Here is a 24,245-nt window from a genome sequence, read left to right as displayed (position 1 = left end):
GCGGCGCGACCCGGAGCGCGGGGAGCCGCTTCCGAGGAAAGGGCGAGGGGAGGGCGGCCGGGCTCGGCACGCTCCCTCCCTCGGCCGCTTTCTCTCACATAAGCGCAGGCAGAGGGCGCGTCAGCCATGCCCTGCCCCTGCGCCCGCCGCCGCGCAGCCCCGCGCCCCGCGCTCCCCGGCCTCGCCGCCGCTCCCGCCGCCCGGCCGCCCGGCTCGCCCCGCCGCGGGGAAGGGGAGGGCGGGGGCACGCGGGCTCCGGGGGCGCCGCAGGGCCCGAGCCTCGCGGGGCGTCTCGGTCTGCCCCCCTCGCTCCCCGAGGCGCGCGCCGAGCCGCCGAGCGGGGCGCCGTCCTCCCGCGCCCTCGCCTCAACTCGCCTCGCCTCGCGGGCCGCGGCCTCGGGCGCTCGGATGTCCGGTTTCCTGTGAGGCTCTGCCCTGACCCCGTCGCTTCGCGGGCGCTGGACGGGAGAGCGGCTCGCAGCGTCGGGAGCGCCGAGCCCGGACCCGCTCCCGCCGCCGCGGCTCCGCGGGGTCCCCGGGCGGCCCTCGCGGACAGGGCCGAGCCGCGAGGCAGCCTCGCCGGGGCGCCCGGCCCCGCGCGCTCGCGGCCCGTCCACCATGCACTTGCTGGGCTTCTTCTCTCTGGCGTGTTCCCTGTTCGCCGCCGCGCTGCTCCAGGGTCCGCGCCGGGCGCCCGCCGCCGCCGCCGCCGCCGCCGCCTTCGAGTCGGGACTCGGCTTCTCGGACGCGGAGCCGGACGCGGGCGAAGCCAAGGTGGGTGCGCGCCCGCGCGCTGTGGGGTCGAGCCGCGGGGGCTTCGGGGTCGAGCCGCGGGGGCTTCGGGTCGCTGAGGACCCGGAACGGGCGCAGAGGGCGGGTTCGTGTTTCACCTTGTGTGCCTGGGCTCCACAGTTACAGCGCTGAGGGTAGGGTTTCTGGGAGGAAGGTTTTCATGGAAAATAGGACAGCAAGTTAGGCGAGCGAAGGGTCCGGAAGGTGGCTGGTGACAGCGATCGTGCAGCCGCCGGAGGGCGGCCCCCGCCGGTGCGCCGAGCGCGCCTGGAACCCGGCGCGGGGAGAGCCCGAGTTCAAGCCGTCGGGAGGGCTCTGATCTAACCTGGCAGGTTAGCGGGACTCCAGCGGCTCCCGGGCTTGGGTGAGCAGCCCTCCGAGGCTTGCTTTCCTGGAGAATTCCTCCGATATGGCATTTAGTAACCGGGCTTGAGGGCCTCAGACTGCAGATTCACTCGGAGCAGTTGGTCGAGCTGGAGATGCAACAGGATCTCCCATCACCATCACGCATGGCTTTTCAACTTAGTAAACGCTGCGTTTCTGAAGTTTGGTCGTCAGGTACTGAAAAGTAAGGTGGATTTCCTTGTTGGTTTTTTAAATGCGATGTTTAACTCTTTGCCTAAAAAATGTTGCCAGGAGACTGTTGAGACATTGGGATTTTCAAGTGTCGTATCGTATTGGTGCCCGCTTCTCCCTTCATCTCCTGAAAGAGTATCTATTTACCTTAAAAGTTCAGAACTGACCTAAGGATGGAGAGTATGCTTAGAAGAGTTCTTAAATACCTGAAGAAGTTATATATTCCACAGAAGACTGGAAGTGTCGGTTCACACACTGGCAGTACCCCTGGCTGGAACTAGATTGCAGCACTTTATTTCACCTGACGGCAAGTGAAGGGCCAGGGGTGTGCAGTTGCCACCGTTGAGTGGACTTTATTGATTAGCATCTATCGAATGTGTGCAAATTAAATTGCCTTCCCGGTTTTATTTTGAAATACGCTGTAAGACTGAGAAGACTGAGTTTTGAAAAACCAAAATACCTTTGTGTTTAAGTTTTGGGAAAAAATTGAAATATTGGAATTTCAATTGTGGGATCAAGGGGGGAAAAAACTATGAAGTAGAAACATATACATGAAAGTTCAGAAAAGAGCGCTCTATGTGCATTGTGAAATAATTTTCAACACAGATATTTACATTGGTGTAATTATTGCCCTGAGAAAGTCTTCCTATCCTCAAATGCCACAAAAATGTAACCTTAGACCCACTAACACTTCCTGTAATTTAAATGCCTTGGATTTCATGGTATCGATTCACTTTGTTTCCTCCAACGATTTATTCGAAGTATGACTTAGGAAGGCAACTCCTCCCTATTGCCTATGTTAACTCACTTTGGTTTACGGCAAGAAAGCGTGAAATAGGAGGTGAAATGAGCAGCCTGTCCGGATAAGCCCAGAGCCTGTGTGAGAGTCGCTGCCTGCTGGGTGGATCCTGAATGGATGGATGGGCCCGTCTGTGCCTATGTTTACGTCTGTGTGGCTAGAGGGTAAAAGTTAATGTGTTTTTAGTTTTCAAAATTGTCTTCATTGGTGATGTAATGAGAGTTTCCCTTTGCCATGAGAATCTTTGTGCATTCTTGTTGGCTTTTCATATTTGACTGTCTCTTATATATTCTGTATGGTGAGTATGGGTTGATAACTCTGTGTGCGGTATGGACGCTTTTCCACACGTGACAGCACTTCGTTCTAAGGCTCTGAGTTCCACAGACCACAAGGCAGTGTGACTCCCGCACCGAAGTGTTCCCCAGTGGTTGAGTAGCAGCCTGAGAGGGCATGTGTCATTAATGCCTGTGGCGAACTGCTGTGTCCTTGCCGGGAAAAGTCCAAGACACGTGGTCCAAAGACTCCATGTCTCTCCCTAGTGGACAAGACTAGTCCCTCATTTGGACGTAAGCCCTGGACGGGCGCTGATTGTTAATTTTCTGTGCTTTACATAAACCCCAAGAAGAGATTAGAGGAAGGTTAATAGAAGATGCTAGATATACATAATCCCCAATAAATGCAGATTTTTGGTAATTTACGCTTCAGAAGTGTTTTTTAATATTAAAATAAAATAGAAAACAGCTCACAGGCTGTGAACCAATGTTAGCCATACCCTTCTTCACCTCATCCCCAAAGCCATACAGAAAATTGGAGGTAAAATCACAAATGGAAGCCAGATCTCCTTGTTTCTAGACCTATATTTACTGTTATTAGGTTCCTCTTTCTAATTATTCATGGTTGTAGACTTACTAAAAACTTCTGAAGTGTTTTTCCCAAGGATGTTAGTGCAAGCAAGTCAACATCAGAAAAGTAAGGCAAGCAAAGTATTGCCTAATTATATAATTAAAATTAACCACACATGATGGGGATAAAAGAGGAAATATTTAAAATTATCATCAAACTAAAGAAACCTGCAAAACCTAGAAAAAGCACTGGATTACTAACTACAATCATTTGCCAACGTGAGATTAGGTAGAGTTTTTTTTTTTTTTCCTTACCTGAGAACCAACCAGTTCACTGTGGTTGGTTGGAGTTGAGTGTGGTTTTAAGAGAAAGGTTGGTTTATGATTAACAAAAGGAGGAGTTACTTCATTACTTCATATCATGAAATATGCTTTTATTCCAAAAGGTGGGTTGGACTGGGAGTTTAAATACCTAGATCCTTACAGGTTGTTAGAGTAATAAATGCAAGGAGAGCATATCTTACATTGCAAATGCCTTTGTTAATAAAGATTGAACTCAACAAAAGAAAGCTTAAAGATTTACAATCTTGTGTCAATTAAGTGAATGATCAAAAAGATCAGGGCTTCCCTGGTGGCGCAGTGGTTGAGAGTCCGCCTGCCGATGCAGGGGACACGGGTTCGTGCCCCGGTCTGGGAAGATCCCACAGGCTGAGGAGCGGCTGGGCCCGCGAGCCAAGGCCGCTGAGCCTGCGCGTCTGGAGCCTGTGCTGCGCAACGGGAGAGGCCGCAACAGTGGGAGGCCCGTGTACCGCAAGGAAAAAAAAAAAAAAGATCAAATATTATTACATAGACAAATGTAACTTACCTAATTTTCTGTATTACATAAATAACTTTAAATATCCCTAAATTTATAGTTTAAATGCAAAAAACTAATTAGCTTAGTATTAACACTAGTTGCTTTAATGAGAATAGCTATTTTCAATTAACATAGTAAGAGTGCATATGGTTTATGGTGACTATCACAAAAAAAACTTCCTAATGATGGCAACTATTTTGTAACATGCCTTATTTTCTTTCTCATCATTTGTAATTCTGCACACTTTTGTATTTGTTTTATTTTTTTATTTACTGCTTCAAAGTAATCAGTGGCAGTGTTTCTCAAAATACCATCTTTGTGCTAACTGCATCTGAACTCCCTACAGGTCTTTAATTTTTTATTTTTTCCTTACCTGAGAACAAGCAGTCTCTGGACTTGGGTCTAGGAACATACATTTTTAACTAGCATCCTAAGTCATTCTCATGCGCAGTGACAGTCTTACACTCAGTATCTCTGGTGTGTAACGATGACTAATTTCATTGGTTTTATCATATTCATTACATAGTTTTTGTGTTTGCAGGATAATCTGTTAGGGATGGGGCATCTTAAAAGACAGAAGCCATTTTCCTCTCTTCAAGGAGCTTGCAACTCAGGTAGGAAAAATAAAGCCTGAAGCACAAAAATACTGTGAATTATTGGAAGAAGAGTACCAGAGCATTGTCTGTGTCCTCAGGTTTGGGCAAGAGAGTCATCCATGTGGCCTAGTTGGTCTGGGTGCCTTGACTTAGGGCAGAACTTGAGCTGTAACTTGGATAGGAATTTCCAGCAGATGACTACATCAAACATCCCTTTCAGGTCTTGGATGGAGTGAGGAAGTGAGAGGGCAAGTAGAAGTGTTTGATGGCAGCCGAGGGGTTATATAGAGTAACAGTGAAGACTCTTAAATAAGAATAAGCTTTCAAGGTGGATGGAGATCACAGTGTATATGGCCTGAATCAGTTTAAGGAATTTGAATACTCTGAGTCTTGCTGTGAGTCTTGGAGGGTTATTCATGATTTAAGCACCTGAAAGACATAGGTAGTAAGGCTATCGGAAATCATTTATGGGATTGATTAGAGGTCCGACAGACTTCTGCTGGGGGCCTGATCTAGTTGAGAGGCAGCAGTAATAGTCTAGAAGGGAAGTGACAAATAGAGCAGAGTGAGGACAGTGGAGACAGAAGAAAGAGATGTTACAGAGGAAGAACCCATAGATCTGGTGACTGATTAATATGAAAAGTGAGGGAGTGGGAGAAATTAACCTTGGCATCAGTATTTTAACCATAGGAAAATGTTGGTCCTACTTGTAGGACTACGACACTACAGAGAATAGAAGAGACTGGTTTCCATTGATGTATGCTGGAAGCTAAAGGCATTATTCCGTAAGTCACTTAAGATTTTACTAGACTTAAGACTCTTTGGAGAAGTAAAATAAGCTTTACAAATTTACATCCCATAAAAGGAAAATAACTGTCTAGCATCAGTAGGACTTAAACTTTCAGGAACCGTTTGAGCTCTTGACAAGTATTATTACAATCCTGAAAGGAAAATTACCAGTGTGCATATCCTATTACCCTGCATTAGAAATGAGAAGGTAAATTTTATTCAAATAAAATAGGCCATAAATGTGGCTGTAATTCTTAATCATTTACTTGCAGCCTGCTCTGTGCTGCTTCTTGCTTCATGATATTTCTCTGATGTACTTCAGATACCCATACTTTTTCACAGTAACCAACCATCAATCTTTAGAAAAGAAGTTCAGTATTAGGGACATGTGAAATGTTTGTGAAAGTGGAAACCTTTGAACCCTCTCCCTCTCTTTACCTCACTCTGCATCAATTCATGTTAGAGGCTCTGAGTCTGACATAATTAGGTTATAACTGTAATGTCCTGAGTATCTGTAAGTTAATTTCATTTTGTTTTTCGCTACATCCCCCAGAGATGGATGTTATTATATTGTATTAAAGATGACGCATCTAAGACTCAAGTGACTCAACCAGGAGCAAGAACAGAGCTTTTTTCTTTTTGAAAAACTTTTGCAGCATGTATTTTAGAAAAGCGTGGTAATGGGTTTGAGCCTTTGGGCTTTGCTAAAGAGACCCACTGTCCATACTCCCTTCCTCCTGTAAGCTGTAGCAGTGTGCAAGGGGGCAGAGAGAAGTATTGCTGTACAGCGAGGACCCCCTCATTACTTTTATTTCGGCCACATTCCCCACAATGGAACAATCTGAAAGAAACCTGGACTTTCTTCCAGGGTTCACCATATGGTGCCCTCTGATTAAAGATGGATCATAACTGGCCTAATCCATGGTACTGTTGCAAGAATGGCTGCAGAGCTAGAGGCCTAACGAGGCCTCCTGACGATAATTGAACAGTTTTTCTAAGTTGCAGTAATATGACTTCTGTGAAGCATTGTGATCTTACTCTGTCAAGTGACCTCTCAGGATTAATTGGATTTGGAAAGAACAGACTTTAGTTGCAGAGGCATGATACTTCCTCCAACGTCTAAACATTACCTTGTCCCCCCTTTCACCTGTTACATCATTCCTGGCGCATAAAAGCATTCTCTAAGTACTACACAGGCCTACTTTTTGTTGCAAAACACATATTTGTCACTTCAGATTTGTACAAGTTGTGAATTAAGGTATCATTAATTTTTCACATTAGAAATACTAGTGTAGCAGAGAACTTTAAACAATAAGAGGTAATAGTTCATTTGATTTATAATGTGACGCTAAAATTTACTGTAAATATTTTAGATTTGTCAGTGTAATCGTTTCTTCTGAAATTTACTCAGGCAGATTACTCAGGTGCTTCCAGCCCTCAACTGATTTACTGTTTTTTCAGAGTTCCTAGTTTCACTGTTGGAGAGAGAAGAAGTTGTGTTGATTTAATTCTCTTTATTGCGCATCCATGATAGAATCAAATAGGCGCCTTAAATTAAAATACCTTTTGCCGGTGGATTCTTACCCTTTCCTGGTACTGATAGCACCCTAGTAGCTATCAGATGTTAGAAGGGATTCCTGATGATTCCTTTTCTGCAATTCTGAAACCCCAAACCTCATTTTCGTAAATTATTTGGTGCTATACCTTGATCTGATCTGACATAAGGCTATTTATAGTCTTTATTTATCCTCTTAAGTTTGGATATATCTGAACTTCATTGAAGAAATAGTGATGTATTTATGAGATGCTGCCATAGACCTTTCTGGGGGTTGGGAGAGAATTTAAATGTATATGGACTGGGTTTCTTGAAAATTCTGGGATCTGAAGTTCATGCAATCCCCAGGGCTTATGGTAAGGGATTGGACTGGAGAGCTGTTCTTTTCCAAAGGGCTTCCTTCCTCAGTCACCTGTTGCCTCAGTGACAGCCTGGAAGGGAAATTGAAGGACTCAAGAAGGAGGCCCTGTGGACACCCTTACCTCCATTTTACCCATTAGAACAAGATTTATGTACTTTTCACTCCAGATTCTCATAGTTAAATCTACTTCGATTCAGGGGCATTTTAATTAAGTCTCACTAGCGGCAGCTTCAGTTCTAAGCAGGAAATTACAATGCAGTGAGTGATACAAAAAAATGTAGAGTGAGTGATTCCTGTCTATGACAGGAATCAAGAAACTTACTCATTAAAAATACCAGAAATGAGTTCAACTATAAACGCAGACAGTATAAGGGATTTTTTTGGTAAGAGTCTCCTGCTTTACCACAAGTCGTTGGCTAGGCTTCTGGGGTATGCATGGGCAGTCATGGGAAAGGTGGGGTGATGTTGAGTCAGCTGTGAAAAACGGGTAGATGCCGGTTACAGAAGGGAGGGAGGGAGGGGTATTTCAGATATTGGAGTGTGAGAGCAGAGTACAGAGGCTAGTAATGCCACTGCGGTCAGGGGGTTTTTGGGCAACTGGGAGCAGACCCCTTCGGCTGGAGAGCCCAGAGCTTCACGGGAAACAGAAGGGAATATTATGTATTACTGATTTTATTTTTAAAGGCATTTGCCATTTATTCAATGTTCTAAAGAAATAAGGTTATCTTCATAAGTGAATTTTCTGGACTCCCGAAAAGTTAGCAGTTTTAAGTATAAAAACTCAAATTTATCACGTTGATTAAAGTATACTATACATAACTTCATTTTAATGACTCAGCTATAATGAAAACAAGAATTACTGCATTCTTCCATTGCCCTTTCTGCGACCATTATTTACCACCTCTGCTATGTGCAGTCACTTCTGCACGTTTTAAAAATTTATGTTTTCTTCTCTCTTTTGCCTCCTTTCCCCCAAGGCTTCTCCTTTACTTCTGTTCTTTGATGCTTGGGAGGTGTTTTTGTTTTTTATAGCTGTGACCCCACCATTAAAGAATTTTATTTCAGCCTCTGGTGATCTCACCAACTACTTCAAGAATAGCATTTGAAATGGGATTTGGTTGTATGTAACAAGAATCTAACTTCAGTGTCTTAAGCAAATTTGAGTTTATTTTTCGTGCCAGTGGAGTTAAGGGCTGGTGCCATGTGAAGCTCTCTTTGGCTATCAGTGTCCCAGACTCTCCCACACATTCTCCCCCAAAGTTGCAACAAGACTAATTCCTCTCCAGCATTATGTCTGATTTCAAGGAAGGAGGAATTAGGAGACAGGAATCTGGTGCCTTAACAGGAAAGCAAAGGCTATCTTGAAATCTGTAGTAGATTTGCACTTATTCTTATTGGACAAAACTGTCTTTTGGCCATCCCTAGCTGCAAGAGAAGCTGAGAAATAAAGCACAGGCAACTTCGAACAAGATTGGAACTCCCTTTATGTGGAAGAAAAGGAGAATGGATTTTGAGTAGCCTGTGTTTGGTTTGTAACATTGTATCAATATGGTTTCTAATTTTGTTTTCTTTCTCCCACAGATTTCTCACTTTTTTCTCATGCTTGCAAACTTAGTGCCTTCCTTGTATACTCATGTGAAAGATTAATGTTATTGAAGGATTAAATTTTAAGTTATATGAATGTTATTATGTAAGACCTTTTGACTGTTCAAAAGATTTCAAGTTTAGTTTGGAGAGAGAGTTTTTACCTGAAACATCTGTAGAACATGAGAATTTAAACTTACTAATTTTGTTGTGTCAAAAGTAGGTGTAGTAACAGAAGGGGAAAACTTGGGAAAGCTAGTACCCTCGAAAAATATTCAAGTTATGTAGATTTCTGTGTAAGAAAAATCAATACCAAATCAAGCAAATATAACATTTTTAATTTAAATTTTTTAATATTGGTGTTGGTTTTCCTTTTACTCTGTATTTTGTGTGAGGTTGGAAAGAGAAAATTTTCTAATTTTACTTGACTTCTTTCTAATGGATTCATCTCCCTTGCTTAATGCTTAACTGTAATAGGACTTTCTTCAGCCAACATGCTCACTTTTTCCTGTCACTGAGCTGTAACTTTTGTGAGACGAATTTGGTGTTTGTGGAGACTTCCAGTGTCCGTGTGCAAAGTGAGGGACAACTATTGTCAGATCACAGGCTACTCTGATAACAGATAATCCTGACCTTACTGTGTTGATTTTCAGATCACCAGCTTGTGAGAATGGCAAAAAAAGTACGCATAAGAGGGAGATGGATGATTAAAATTTCTTCACACTACCAATAAAACACCAGGTACAGATTCAGCTGGGTTGTCCTCACAAAGGAAAAGCAGGGGTTACTTCTCCCAGGTGGAGTGTCCACAGTCTTACTACCAGATAGAAGAATCTTCACGTGTGTTCTGTGGTTTCTGCCTGCACCTCTTCACGTGTCTTATACATTTACTGAGAAGGAAAATGGGAAACGGAAGCTCATAAGCGTGTACTCAGTGCATGTCTGATGCTCATGGAGCCCTTGGGCACAGTTCTCTGTTATTTCTTCATTACCTTTAATATTTTGCCATATTGATTTTGTTATTCAAATTTGTAAACCTATGTGTTAAACACATTTTTTTTTCCAGTACGCAGACCGTGTATCAAATGTAATGGGAATTTGACATGAAAAGACATTTCGAACAGAGAAGGAAATGACTATTATGAGTGTTTAAAGTTCAAGTACTTACCTTGTTTAATTTCCATAGATCATCATCTGATACACTAATAAGATTGGACCAGTTTATGTTATCTTAAACTTTTCCCCCTGCAACTGGATTATTTATCCTTAATGGTTTGAATTATTCTTCCTAATCTGCCTTAGGGGCAATTTTCATACGTGCTGATGTTTCAAAGTAGTCTCCATTAGAATTTAATTATTGGATGCCCAGCGCTGATTCTTTTGTTTTTTAAGTGCATTTTCTTGAGAAAAGTTAAGTTTTGCACGTTCATTGGTGATTTGCACTTTCATGTGAATGAACGATGAGAGTGTGTTAGGGCAGAGGGAGAGAAGGAATGGGTATGTACCTAGAGATCACGTCACAATCGGCTACTCTGAAGGTGGAGGGGAGGCAGAGGAGAAGGTGCTCGTCATTCAGAAAAGCCAGACCTTCGTGCGTGACAGCTGCCGTGGAATTCTCGTAACGGTTATTGAACTCTTTATCCTGATCACTTCAGACCAGCTTGGCAGGGTATTTGTTGCTCAAATAGGAGCTCAGTTAGTTTTTCAGGGGCAGTGGTCCAGAGGACACAATAATAGAAATACATAATTTCAAAGTTGAGTATATGTTAGATACTATTTTTATTCTCTGTTTGGCAAGTCTGCATTGAGAATTTATTCCACTCTGCTTCCTCAGGGAAATAGCCTATTCAGGTCGCTGGAAATAACATGTCAGGTTTGATAAGAGACTTCATATGTAGCCAACTAAACCTGCTAAATATATTTAGAAAATCATTCTAGTGACTAATATCTTAAAGTGTTTCCACAATAACAACGTTGGTAATGTTAGGATTTACCCTTTTGCGTTGGAAATGACTTGTCAAGTCTTCAGAGAGACTTTATGAGCAGCCGAATATACTTGCTAAGTATATTTAGAAAGACTTTTACTAATATAAAGTTCTGTTTAACATGGCCTCTTCATTTTAAGCAGTCATACTGATTGAAATCATTAGGTAGCTGGGAAGAGAAGTTAACTTGGTTTTTGTTCGTTTAACGTTTCTAAATATTTTCCATCTACAATTGGAAGTTTCAGTGTGTAGGGTTACCAGGAAGTAGGATTTTCAGGGAATGCAGGGGCCCAGGTTTGATTCCCAGATAATTCAAGTATGCCTTCTTTAAATATTCCATTTTATTTTATTTTTAGAGTGCATAGGATAGTGGAAACAGCATGGACTTTGGGGTGGGAACTGTATTTGAATTTAGCACTGCACTTGGGAGGTGTATGATCTTAACACTTCGGAGTCAGTTTCTCAACTCTAAACTGGGGGAAAGAGTGTGTACCTTACAGCATTGTAAACTCACGTGAAACGCTGTCTCGCGTTAGCTACTGGTAGAACATTAGTTCTCCGTCGAGGGCCTGTCAAAGTCATTCAATGCATCAGTGGGATCCCCACTCTTGTCTTCAGAGTCCCTACCTGAGGTTTTTTGATTCAAGGTCCACAGATGGAATAAAGTTCACCTAAATATCCATTTATTAATGTAATATCTGCTAGCTCAATACATTTTAATAACATATGAATAACACATTGCTCTTTTCAGCATAGCTGTGACCTCCCCATTGCCAAAGCCCGTGTACGACGGTTAGAACTCCTTGTTCTGTGCTCTTTTATGCAGTGGTCAGTCAGGTGTGGCCACAAGAGAGGCTCAAGAAAGCAAAGTCTATCATACCCGGAGGAACGGGTCGCCAGGGGAGGTTTTGGTGAAGAGGCAGAAAGCAAGAGCGAGGGGGAAAGCTGAGACTACATACAGCCTTCCTTGGGGTTTCCCAGGGAAAGGCGAGGCAGGGCAGCTTGGACAGTTAGGAATTGGGGAGTTTGAATAATTTCAGTGGCACTAAGCTAGAGGGGCGGTCCGTCGTTGCCTGGTACCTGGCCCTGGGATGGTTAAGGCAGAGGAACATTGCTTCCTGGAGTGTTTGGGCCAGAAGAGAAGGCCAGGCTCTGGATGGGTTAGTTTGTCTATCAAAGGCATGCTCCCAGCTGAGCGCTTCTAAGAACTGGCCAGCCTCAGAGCGGCAGTCTTTCCCCAACCAGAAAGGTGTTTAAATTTTGAGTTGTCAAAACATCAGAATATGCAGAAAATTTTAAATGTATACAGTGTGTCCTACTACTTGACTTGGCAACATTCGCAATAGTTGATCTTTCCTTTTCTTGATACGCTGTCTCTCTTGGTTTTCTTTGACTCAGTGGTTCTCTTTCTTGACCTCCACTGCTGGTTGTTTTTCTTCTAGAATTTTTAATATTGAAGTGCCCAGGGATTCCCCGCCGTGTCCTCTGTTCTTACTGACAACCACTCACTCCCTTGGTGGTGTAACCCAGTCCCATGGTAGTAAATAGCCCCCAAATTGGGTCTTCAGTCCAGATCTCTCTTCTGAAGTTTAGAAGATATAACCAATTCACTCTTCCACTTTCTGTTTGGCATTTCCACACTTCTGATCTCCTCCACCCCTGGTGAAATTTGCTCTTTCCACAGCCTGCCCTAACTCAGTCAGGGTGACAAATTTCCTTAATTGGTCAAGTCACAATCCGTGGAGTCATCCTTGGCTTACTTCTTTCCTACCTCGTATCCAAATTCATCAGGGAATCCAGTCCTGGTGGCTAAGCCTTCAAAGAATAATCGAACCACTTCTACACGTGGCTTCTGCCACTTCTCTCACCTGAGCCGCCATTGTCTCTCAGGGGATCACAGCATGGTCTGCCCACTAGTCCCACTGGGTCTACCCTCAGCCACCTCGTGGAGTATTCTCAACAGAGCAGACGCACTAACGCTTTTGCACTGTAAGTCATGTTACATCCGTCTCTTATTTAAGGCCTTAGAATAGCTCCCTATTTTACACAAACTAAAAGGCAAAATCTCTGCAAAGGAATAGCAGTCAGGGTCCTGCAAATGTTTTAGTTGAAAAGAACTTAATGAGTGGTCTGTTTTATAGAACTGTAGGTTTTTATGAAGCCCCCAGAGACCAGCAGTGGCGGGAAGTCCTAACCATCCTATTCTTGCAGGGCCAGGATGAAGGGAATGGTGTTACCAACCCTGGAAATTGCGGGGCACCATGGCAGAGGGGCTGCCCAACAGGCTCTGGAACCGTGGAATGCACACACTTTCGTGTCTACGGCGAGGCAGGCAGGAAGTGAGGGGAATATATATCCCAACCTATTTTTTGTTCACGTCCTAGTCAAACACTCGGTTTTGTTAGCCTTTTCCATTTTAGCGATTCTGGTGGTTCCATAATGATTTTTCATTGTGGTTTTGTTTTGCCTTTCCAGAGTGACTAATGAGGCTGGAGATCTGCTTATAAGTTTTTTGCCCGTTTGAATATTCTCTTTTCTCAAATGCCTGTTTAAGTATTTTGCTCATTTTTTTCTTTGGCTATATATCTTTTTTAAATTGATTTTTTAGAATTTCTTTACATGATTTGGACCCCAGATTTTTGTAAGATACATACATGACACATATCTTCTTCCATCTCCTACTGGCCTTGTTTTTATTTTTTCGTTTTTGTTTTTTTCTTTTTTTAATGACTGGAACTTTTAAATTTTAATGTAGAGTGAGTGGTTCCCTCTTTTTCCTTAATGTAGAGTGGTGTTTCTTTTTCCTTTATGGCTTTTCATATCTTGTTTAAGAAATCTTCGTCTATTCAGTGTCATGATGATAGTCTTATAGAAGCTTTATTGCTTTACCTTTCATGTTTAGATTTATAATCAACCTGGAATTGATATTTGTATAGGGAGGAGAGTATGAATCAGGATTGTTTCCACTTAGATGTCTAAGTATCTCAGTGTCTTTCCCACTGCTCTGCAGTGTTATTCTTGCCATCAGTGATCTCTCTATACGTATACAGTTTTTTTCTGGACTCCCTGTTTTATATTTCACTCTGCTTGTCTTGCATCAGTATCACACTGTCCTAAATTCTGTAGTTTCATAGAAAAACTTAATGCATGGCACGAATACTTCTGATTTGTCCTTTAATATCGCCTTGACAGTATATGGTGGGATTATTGCATTGAATCTAAAGATTGATTTGGGGAAAACTGGCATGTTAGCAATATTGAGCCGCCTTTTAGGTCTTTTAAAATTTCTCTCAAATAATATTAAAACATTTTAAGTTTTCCTTTTGCATAGAGGCCTTGCACATCTTCCTTGTTGGTACCTAGGTATTTGACATTTCTGAAGCTATTGGAAAGGGATTTTTTTTTTGTATTTTATTGTCTGTTTTTCTGGGTCAAGTATTCTAGGTCGGCATTTATTTTCTTTCCATACTCTAAAGATTTTTTGCATCATCTTCTGACCAATCTTATTATCACTTCTTTGAACAAGAAATGATTTTCATTGTTGGCTTTTAAGGTTTTTCTGTCTTGGATTTAAGTAGTTCTGTTACACGTTTAGGTGTAGCTTCCTTTGTATTTAATCTGCTCGGAGTTCATAGCAGTTCTTGAATTTATAGCTTGGGTTTTTTTTATTACTTTGAAAAATTCTAGACTATTATTTTTTCAAATATTTCTTCTGCCCTGCAGTCTCTATCCTTCAATTGAATGTATGTTAGCACTCTCCACTGTCCCCTCTGTGTCTCTGTGTCACTTTTCTGTGTTGTCTATGTCTGTTATGCTTTTTCTCTAGTTTTCTCTGAATGTTTTCTACCGATTTACATTCCAGTTCACTAGTCCTCTCTTTTGCCCTAATACTATCAGTCCAATCTGCTGAGATCTATTTTTAGTTATTATATTTTGCAGTTCTCAAATTTCAATTTTTTTAATAAATTCAGTTTCTTTGCAAACATTCTTCATCTTGCCTTCCATTTTCTTAAACATACTAGTCACCATGTTTTACAATACCTGTTTCAATATCTGGCTCATCTGTGGTTTTATTTGTATTGTCTATTTTTTCTAGGTTTTTTTTTCCTCTTAGTCTTATTTGTAAGTATGGTTGAAATTTTTTATTGAGTGTCTCACATTGTATATGAAAAATTATAACTGTCAGAATTATGCTGTTTGGGTTTTTTGTTTGTTTGTTTTTCCAGAGAGGGTTTCCGGTATCCTCTGGTAGTCAGGTAAATTGGGGACAGATCACTCCAATTCAGTCAGAGTGTGACTGAAGTCAGTCACAAGTCAGAGGCTTGTCTCCAGTCTTTGTGAAGGTCATTCTGCTCTGGTTTACCCACATTGCTAGGGAGTTGTCATTCAGAAGAACCATTTGAGAGCTTATGGCTTTATGCAGTCCTTCTTCCTTGGCAGGTCCTGAACTCCGATTTTGGTTTTCTCAGCACCATGATACTGTTGAAAACGTCCTTGTGCTTTTCAGATTTTTGTGTGGTTACTTTGCTTCTTGCCCTGGGCGCTTCAGACATTAAGCCAAGTGCCTCAAGAGGAAAACCATAAGTGTCAGACTTGTGTCTCTTGTGTTACCTTCTCTCCAGGATCTGAGCCCCTCAAATCCTGACTACTGCAGCCTCAAACTTTAGTGTTTTACCTGTCCATCCAGAGTAGAAAGTGTGCCAGACAGATAGAATGCCAGAAGTCTCACCTTTTTCTTTTACCTCTTTGACCTTTTCCTGGACTCTCAGCCTCTTTCCCATCCATGGACTGGCGTATTACCCGAGGGAAAAAGTAGCCCTCAAAATGTCAGTTCACTTCTTTGAGTTTTTTTTTTTCCTACCCAGGATCTCGGCCACTGAAGCCTGGGATGCCTCTACAGTTTTGTCTTCAAGTAGGTGTTGGCTGTTTTTAATTTTATCTCCTGTTTTCTAATTCTCAGCAGGAGCATTGTTTTGTCACAAGGTGCTCCATCATGGTTAGAAGTGGAATTCACTAAATAAGCCACATCTGAGTCATGATCGTGAGGTTAGCATGGCTTAGTGACTGAGGGAACAAAGCTTTTGGATAGGCTCATGGTTTAAATTCCACTTACTGTGTTTGAGATGCTTACCCACTGGAAGTTCAGTTTTATCTGTAATCAGAAAATCAGACTTTTTTCATAAGATTTTTGTGAGGATTAATGGGAAAAAATGCACATAAAGAATTTGTTGCCCAGGGTGAGTACAACTTGAGTGCTTATGTAATCTCTCATTTTTCTCTTTCACTTCATTTTTGGCTTCCTAAAAATGCTTACTTTCTTATTAGATCTTCACTATATATGGAGACACACACACACACGCACACACGTGTATATATATGTGTGTGTGTAGATAAGTAGATGGAAAGATAAATGGATGGATGCACTTTATCAGAAAGAATCTGTTCTACCAAACTGTCAGAAACGTAAGTAACTAATTTATAAGAGATTTTAGGATTGTCCTTAAGACCTGCTGACTCGAGGACTCATGTTCTGAGTCTGCCTCTCACCTCAGCTGTAGTGTGCAGATGCCAACCGCACAGCCATGAGCAATTTAATCACAGATACAGGGTGAAATAGAAGATTTTCACTCCTCTCTGAGCGTGGCTGGCCCAAAGGCATGGCAAATTGCTTAGTCATAGTGAATAAATTTATGCTACATAAGGCTAATAAACAGGTCAGAGACAGCTGGGTCTACTGCCTGTCACTTTCTAAACTTTCTCTGTCTCCGACCAGATTTTCTTCTCAGACAATGATTTCTTCCAATTCAGAATGAGTTCTAGTACTCTCTGTCATCTCATTTTATATTCCCATGTCCTTCTTTCTCCCCTTGGATCTCTCCGCCTGCCTATGAGGAGCCTATATGCACTTTGTCTTATTTTTGTGTCCCATAAGATACAAGTAACATAAGTGCTAAGTATATGTTTATTTTTCTAGTGTTACATGGGCTGTATATAATGTGCACGGGGGAGTAGATTGACCAAGGCAAAGAGTATACACACACACACACAGAGTAATTCATTGTTGTCCTTGAAGCAATATTCAACAGTAGAAATCCTACAGTCTTCATAAATCTGTGACAGTTTTGGGGGGATTTATTTGTTTTTTAGTTAGCACCTACAAAAACTGTATATTTGTTCTCCTGAAAACTCACATGTGCACATGTCACTAAAGAGTTTATATCAGCTGTTCTTATATGCACGGATATTAGGTTAAAGATACTTATATTAGAATGCCCACTGATATTTGAGGGAAAAGGTTTAGCAAGAAGAGGTAAATATATTTGCTTATCAATTGTATTGTTTAATTTTCTAGCAAATTTAGGACAATTCCATAGAAGATCAGTAATCATAACACTTTTTAGTTTGTTTTGGATTGTCATTTGCTTTTATTAGATCAATGGCAGGAATCTACAGAATATTTTCACCTTAGGGAACAAATCACATTAAATTCCTAGGATCCCTGACCTTGCTCTCTGGGCTGGGCTTGCAGGGTTCCAGACTTCTTTACACTGACCTTGAGTGATTTTACCATGTGCAAACCGCTGGTGCTGGTACTGTGAGTAATAATAAGCTTAAATGACATCTTAAACAACATTGATGCTGCTTGGAGCTGCCTCAATGTGGTGTGTGTTCAATTCTTTAAAATATAATTCTTTGGTTTGGAATCAGCAGATTATTAATGAATGGCATGTTTCTGGGGAATAAATAGGACTTTTTGAAAGCCTATGCATGGGGGAAAAAATGGCCAGAGAAAGGGCTCTTTCTTCCATTCCGTGTTTCACACAGAAGCTTTAGGTTGTATGAGAAAACTTCTGGAATAAACTTGTGAAGTGTTGGACAAGAAAAGGAAACAGTAAAAGTTTGTTACAAAGTGGAATTCTTGTTACATCTCCTTGGTACCTGCTACTCTAGGGACCCTTTAGTATGTTGGCTTATAAATGTTTATTAAAAATGTATAGACAGTATAGCCTAAAAACATCAGAAGACATTTTAGCTAGACATAATTAAGTCAGATTAATCCTGCGAAGCACTGAAAGATGGTTTTGCCTGGAGACATTTTTTATTCTTTGGCAGTAACTGTTAGAGAAAAGCCCATTGCTTAGTAACCTAATTGAAATGTCTGCATACAATTCAGTTAAAATAGCTTTTATTTTAAATTATTTTCCTAAATATAGAAAAAATATAAGGGTCTTTATAGGTAATTTTTTTAAAGCAGAAATATATTAAAATAATTATCTGTAGGGGCTCCCCTGGTGGCGCAGTGGTTGAGAGTCCGCCTGCCGATGCAGGGGATGCGGGTTCGTGCCCCGGTCTGGGAGGATCCCGCGTGCCGCGGAGCGGCTGGGCCCGTGAGCCATGGCCGTTGAGCCTGCGCGACCGGAGCCTGTGCTCCGCAACGGGAAAAGGCCGCAGCGGTGAGAGGCCCGCGTACCATAAAAAATAAATAAATAAATAAATAAATAATAATAATTATCTGTAACATTACCATCAGAACCTGCCATGCTTTGCTCTATATATTCTCAAACTATATTCAGAGAAAATAAAGTCATGCTTAAAATATTATTTTATAGCCCACTTTTAAAGTATAATATTCACTATTATTCATATCCTGAACTATTCCTTAAGAATTTTAATGACTGCATTTCTGCTTATGTTTTGTATCCTCCTTGCTGTTAACTATTTTCATTTTTCTCTGTAAATACGGTTATTTCTTTACATATTTTCTTTAGTAATTGGAGAGGTATGCCTTCTTCAGTGATATTCCTGTTTACCTTTTAAGTTTTAAAAAATACCTTAATCTGTTTTACTCTGACAATACCAGTAGTAAAATTTATTTCTCTGGCAAAGAGATCCAAAACATTTGCTGCATCCATCCTCTCCAAAAAGCATGTCTAGTTTTGGTGATGTAATTGGAGAATCAAGACATATTATTTTAATATCTTATTATATTTTACATTTATCTCTTCTTCATGAAAAATTGAATAAGTGTTTACAACCACATTGCACATGTATTTCATGCACATGTAATTTACAGACATGCAACCCCATATAATTTACATTCACATGTAATTTACATGTCGGTGCTTTTTACAACCATATTGTACATGTATTTACAACTACCTTGAGATGTATGTAAACCCAGATCCCTGTGAAATGATTTCCAAGCTCACTATCAGTTATTTTATAATGTAAGTGCTTTATTTTGATTTAGTTTTGAGTCAGCTGAATGATGTCTTTTCAACAAATGCCAGGAAAAAGTGTGGGAGTCTGTGGATTGTATTCCTTATACATATGAGGATATCATTTCGTTCTGCTTTATTCACACATTAATGGCAAAATCCTAGGCAGTAGAATTCATAGCACACAGTATCCCCTACTTCATCCACCCCCCTACCCCCAACTACAAGAACAAACTCTATAAACGTTCTTTAATTGCTCTTTGGCATTTATGTTATGGAAGAGAAATATAAGATATCAATAGAATTTTACCTGTGTCATTATTCTATTTCCAGGTTTGGGGGGATTCTTTTTATTTATTTTTATTTGTTTACATATTACAGAAAGCTTTTCTTATCCTTAGAGTTTAAATATTTCATTGGGATGTGTCTGCATATTATTCAGTTCTCACAAATTGTGACTGGTACTCAGACTGGTAATAAGTGAGAGTTCTGCCACAGCTTTCATGCACTTGGAGCTATTGTTGATGATACCATTATTTTCTTTAATATTAGTCCCTCAGATGATGCTTCTTCTCTAGCTCTTCTTTTGTATGGAATTCCAATTTCCTGTATTGATTCTCCTGGAATTGTTTTGAAATTTTATAATTTTTCTTGTTTTTATAATTTTACCACTTTCCTCTGAATTCTGAAAGAATCTGCAAGGATTATCTCTTAATTCACTGATTTTTTTGTCACAGAGTGCCCCTTTAGCAATTTTGAATTAAGTAGTTTGATGCTTATCTTAATTTCAGCTTTCCTCATTTAAAGGGTTTTTGGGGCCCTTTTCTGTGGACACAGTGTGATATTTTGAAATAATCTCCTATGTTATACAGTTTTATAAAAAGTCATTTATTCTAATTTTCAAGGTGAATTTTTTGAAGCTGTTTTATACTTTCACAGCTGATCATTTTTCTCTGATCTCCGGCCTTATAAATGAATGAAAATTACCGCATAGTAGGAGTTGAGGAGGGTTTTGTTAGAGGATATATGAGTTCCTGTTAAATAGAATATTTTAGGTCCAAAAATATAGCTGTAAGAGTTTTGAATTCTTTCAGCTTCTGTCCCTTTTTTAATGCAATTAAAACTCCCTCTCTCTATACTTACATTCAATGAGAATCTTGGAGGAATGGGGTTAGAAATATGCACTCAAGTCACCATTTAGATTGTAAAGTGAAAATAAAGCAAACAAACCCAGATATCTTCATGTATGAACTGTTTCAATATGCTTCACTCATTTTAAAATAATGTTCAAAGTATCCTAATGGTTAGATTTTTCTACAAGTGTCTTTTATTTCTCCCGCTCTCTTAAATGAATTGGTTCAGCCCCCAAATACCAGGTGTAAGAAGTCTTTCCAAAAGGAGGCATATTAAATTTAATTTCTAAATATAAATTGAGGAATATTTATCCTGACAATTCTAAATTTCAATGAACAGTATAGTTACTGAGTTTTTACTTTGATGAGACATTATTTTAGCTTTTTCTGTGTTTATGAATTTTTACAATTCAGTTGTGACTTTTTACTGGTTCTCCCTTTCACGAAGGTAGATAATTTTCATAACACTGAAAATTGTCCTTCCAGTGGGAGTTTCTTAGTGTTTTGGAAAGTCCCCTAATCGTATCAACAGGAAACTCTTCTAGTGCATTTAAAATACAATTCAGTAACAATGGACCTGAAGATGAGTTACCTTGGCTCTGCTATCCCTGGGTTTGGATGACAGTGGGATGAGCTTACAAAGGCTGGGGTAGCACTCAGAAAACGCCAGTCAAGACTAATACATGGAAGAACCAGGGTCTCTTCTAGGGATGGCCATGGGATAGTGCCAAGACATATGATACATAGTTGCAGATTTATGAAATACAGGCAATGTCCTGGAAAACTATGCTTTCACTTGTATGGAGTTTTCTTATATAACTATGAATATGTGTGTATCAGTGGCATCGTGTTACTTCTGAGTGTCTTAATTTGGGCTTCCATAGAAGTAGATTTTAAGATGGGGATTTGAGGCAAGGAGTTTATTTGGGAGATGATCCCAGGGTACACTGATAAGGAAATGATAAGAAAAGACGGGATAGGAGAGGACCCAGTAAATGGCCCATAATCGAGGAAGCTACCACTGTGAGTATCTGGAGTTTAATTCCACTGCGGAACTCTGGGAATCAGCATAGAACCAGCACCTCAGTGTGTGGTGATCTACTCCAGCAGCAATGGGAAAATCATGGGCTACCTAATCAAACACATAGCTGCTTCTGTCACTTCGAGTAAAGAAAACGTTGACCAGCATTTTAAAAATCATATCGATTTCCAAATATATATGTGGTGATAAATGCTGTGTTTTGAACATTGTAAAGAATTTGGAATTTGAGAAAACAGAACTGGTTTGGAATTCTGCCTAATTACTCTCTATTTGATCTCAGTTAACATTTAATTTCTCTTCGCTTTAAGTTCATCATCTGGAAACTAGTGACAATAATAATATTCTTGCCTCTCTCAGGAGTTTGTTGTAAGAATCAATTTAGGCAATTGACATGAAAGTACATTCTAGACTACAAAATAGTACATGCAGTCTTTTTTTTTTTTTTTTGCGGTACGCGGGCCTCTCACTGTTGTGGCCTCTCCCGTTGCGGAGCACAGGCTCCGGACGCGCAGGCTCAGCGGCCATGGCTCACGGGCCCAGCCGCTCCGCGGCATATGGGATCTTCCTGGACCGGGGCGCGAACCCGTGTCCCCTGCATCGGCAGGCGGACTCTCAACCACTGCGCCGCCAGAGAAGCCCAGTCTTTTTTTTTTAAACATCTTTATTGGAGTATAATTGCTTTACAATGGTGTGTTAGTTGCTGCTTTATAACAAAGTGAATCAGCTATAAATATACGTATATCCCCATATCTTCTCCCTCCTGCGTCTCCCTCCCACTCTTCCTATCCCACCCCTCTAGGTGATCACAAAGCACCGAGCTGATCTCCCCGTGCTATGCGGCCGCTTCCCACTAGCTATCTGTTTTACATTTGGTAGTGTATATATGTCCATGCCACTCTCTCACTTCGTCCCAGCTTACCCTTCCCCCTCCCCGCGTCCTCAAGTCCATTCTCTACATCTGCGTCTTTATTACTGTCCTGCCCCTAGGTTCTTCATAACCATTGTTTTTTAGATTCCATATATATGTGTTAGCATACGGTATTTGTTTTTCTCTTTCTGACTTACTTCATTCTGTATGACAGACTCTAGGTCCATCCACCTCACTACAAATAACTCAGATTTCGTTTCTTTTTATGGCTGAGTAATATTCCATTGTATATATGTGCCACATCTTCTTTATCCATTCATCTGTTGATGGACACTTAGGTTGGTTCCATGTCCTGGCTATTGTAAATAGAGCTGCAATGAACATTTTGGTACATGACTCTTTTTGAATTATGGTTTTCTCAGGGTATATGCCCAGTAGTGGGATTGCTGGGTCATATGGTAGTTCTATTTTTAGTTTTTTAAGGGACCTCCATACTGTTCTCCATAGTAGCTATATCAGTTTACATTCCCACCAACAGTGCAAGAGGGTTCCCTTTTCTCCACACATTCTCCAGCATTTATTGTTTGTAGATTTTTTGATGATGGCTATTCTGACTGGTGTGAGGTGATACCTCATTGTGGTTTTGATTTGCATTTTTCTAATGATTAGTGATGTTGAGCATCCTTTCATGTGTTTGTTGGCAATCTGTATATCTTCTTTGTAGAAATGTCTATTTAGGTCTTCTTCCCATTTTTGGATTGGGCTGTTTGTTTTTTGATATTGAGCTGCATGAGCTGCTTGTAAATTTTGGAGATTAATCCTTTGTCAGTTGTGTCATTTGCAAGTAGTTTCTCCCATTCTGAGGGTTGTCTTTTCGTCTTGTTTATGGTTTCCTTTGCTGTGCAAAAGCTTTGAAGTTTCATTAGGTCCCATTTGTTTAGTTTTTATTTCGATTTCTCTAGGAGGTGGGTCAAAAAGGATCTTGCAGTGATGTATGTCATAGAGCGTTCTGCCTATGTTTTCCTCTAAGAGTTTGATAGTTTATAGTGTCTGGCCTTACATTTAGGTCTTCAATCCATTTTGAGTTTATTTTTGTGTATGGTGTTAGGGAGTGTTCTAATTTCATTCTTTTACATGTACCTGTCCAGTTTTTCCACGATCACTTATTGAAGAGGCTGTCTTTTTTCTATTGTATACTCTTGCCTCCTTTATCAAAAATAAGGTGACCTTATGTGCGTGGGTTTATCAGTACAGGCAGTCTTAATTGGCTTTGTTAGCAAATGGTAGTGCCAAAGAGTTAATCTCAGAAATCAAAAATGCAAAAGATATGTTAAGCCACATAATTTTAGTCAATTTACAGATTTTGTAGTGTTTCTGAATAAATATGGCAAGTATATGTTATATTTATATTGAACAAGCCATAACTGTTAAAAGATTGACTGTTTCCTGAGAGTGAAAAATCTCATTGTTATTTTTCTATCGTACATTTCAAAATTGCATTGTTTTCTATCCCTTCATTAGAAATGTTTTAAACCAATTCATTTATGTGGGAATAAAAACATTTCCGTGGTCTATCAGACATTGAACTCTGCATCATCTACTCTGGAGGGGTTATAAGACTGTGTTCTGATTCTAGATTTTCTAAAACTTTGGCAAAATCGGATTCTGAGTCTTCCTTTGCATCTGTGTTAATATTAGCAAACTTTCTTTGGGGGCTCAGCGAAGAGCAAACCGTCTTTGATGAAAGGGTCATCCTAGCTGCCAGTGACCAAAAGCGGTGCCTGCTGAGAAGCTTTGTGGCAATACTCCAGACAGACAAGGATTCAGGGGTGAGGAATCCACACACTAATGAATTCCAGAAGGTGTGATTGCTGGCTTCTCTCTTCTTAAGCCCTAGCCATAACGCATTGGTGCTCAGGTTTTTTATCCTGTAGGCCATGCTTCATTCTTTGACATCCCCTACCATTTCCCACCCCTACCTAAAAGAAGCCCCAAACAAAACAATAATAAACAATTTGCTGTTTGATTTTTAGACAGCACTACCATCATACCGCCCTTAAGAATGCCACAGCTGCAACCTGTCACTTGGTATTTCAGCAGGATCAGGCTGGAGGCAAAAGAAAGGGGCAGGGAAGGCCAGGGTGTGTCAAAATTTTTCCTTCTTATAGATTTGAGTTCATTGCGGTCACTATCAGTGAGCTGTTTTGGACCTGTTTCTATGTGTTTAGTTCCTGCCCTTCATCAATAA

The 24,245-nt window shown here is 40.7% G+C and overlaps 1 protein-coding gene across 4 annotated transcripts in view; it reads left to right on the top strand.

Moving 5' to 3' along the window:
- Positions 1–485: 485 nt before the first annotated feature.
- Positions 486–24,245, top strand: part of VEGFC (vascular endothelial growth factor C) — a 79,755-nt gene continuing 55,995 nt past the window's right edge. The window contains exons 1-2 of one of the 4 annotated variants that reach the window (XM_079909297.1): positions 3,969–5,246; positions 9,404–9,491. Coding sequence is in view for 1 of the 4 variants with exons in the window: in XM_079909293.1 (XP_079765419.1) it covers positions 619–774 (156 nt within the window). In the remaining 3 variants the exon portion in view is untranslated. The other 3 variants (XM_079909293.1, XM_079909296.1, XM_079909295.1) reach the window with 3 other exon arrangements.

The sequence above is a fragment of the Stenella coeruleoalba genome, assembly GCF_951394435.1.
Source record: "Stenella coeruleoalba genome assembly, chromosome: 21".
NCBI lineage: Eukaryota > Metazoa > Chordata > Mammalia > Artiodactyla > Delphinidae > Stenella > Stenella coeruleoalba.
This window is presented reverse-complemented; position numbering and strand designations above follow the sequence as displayed.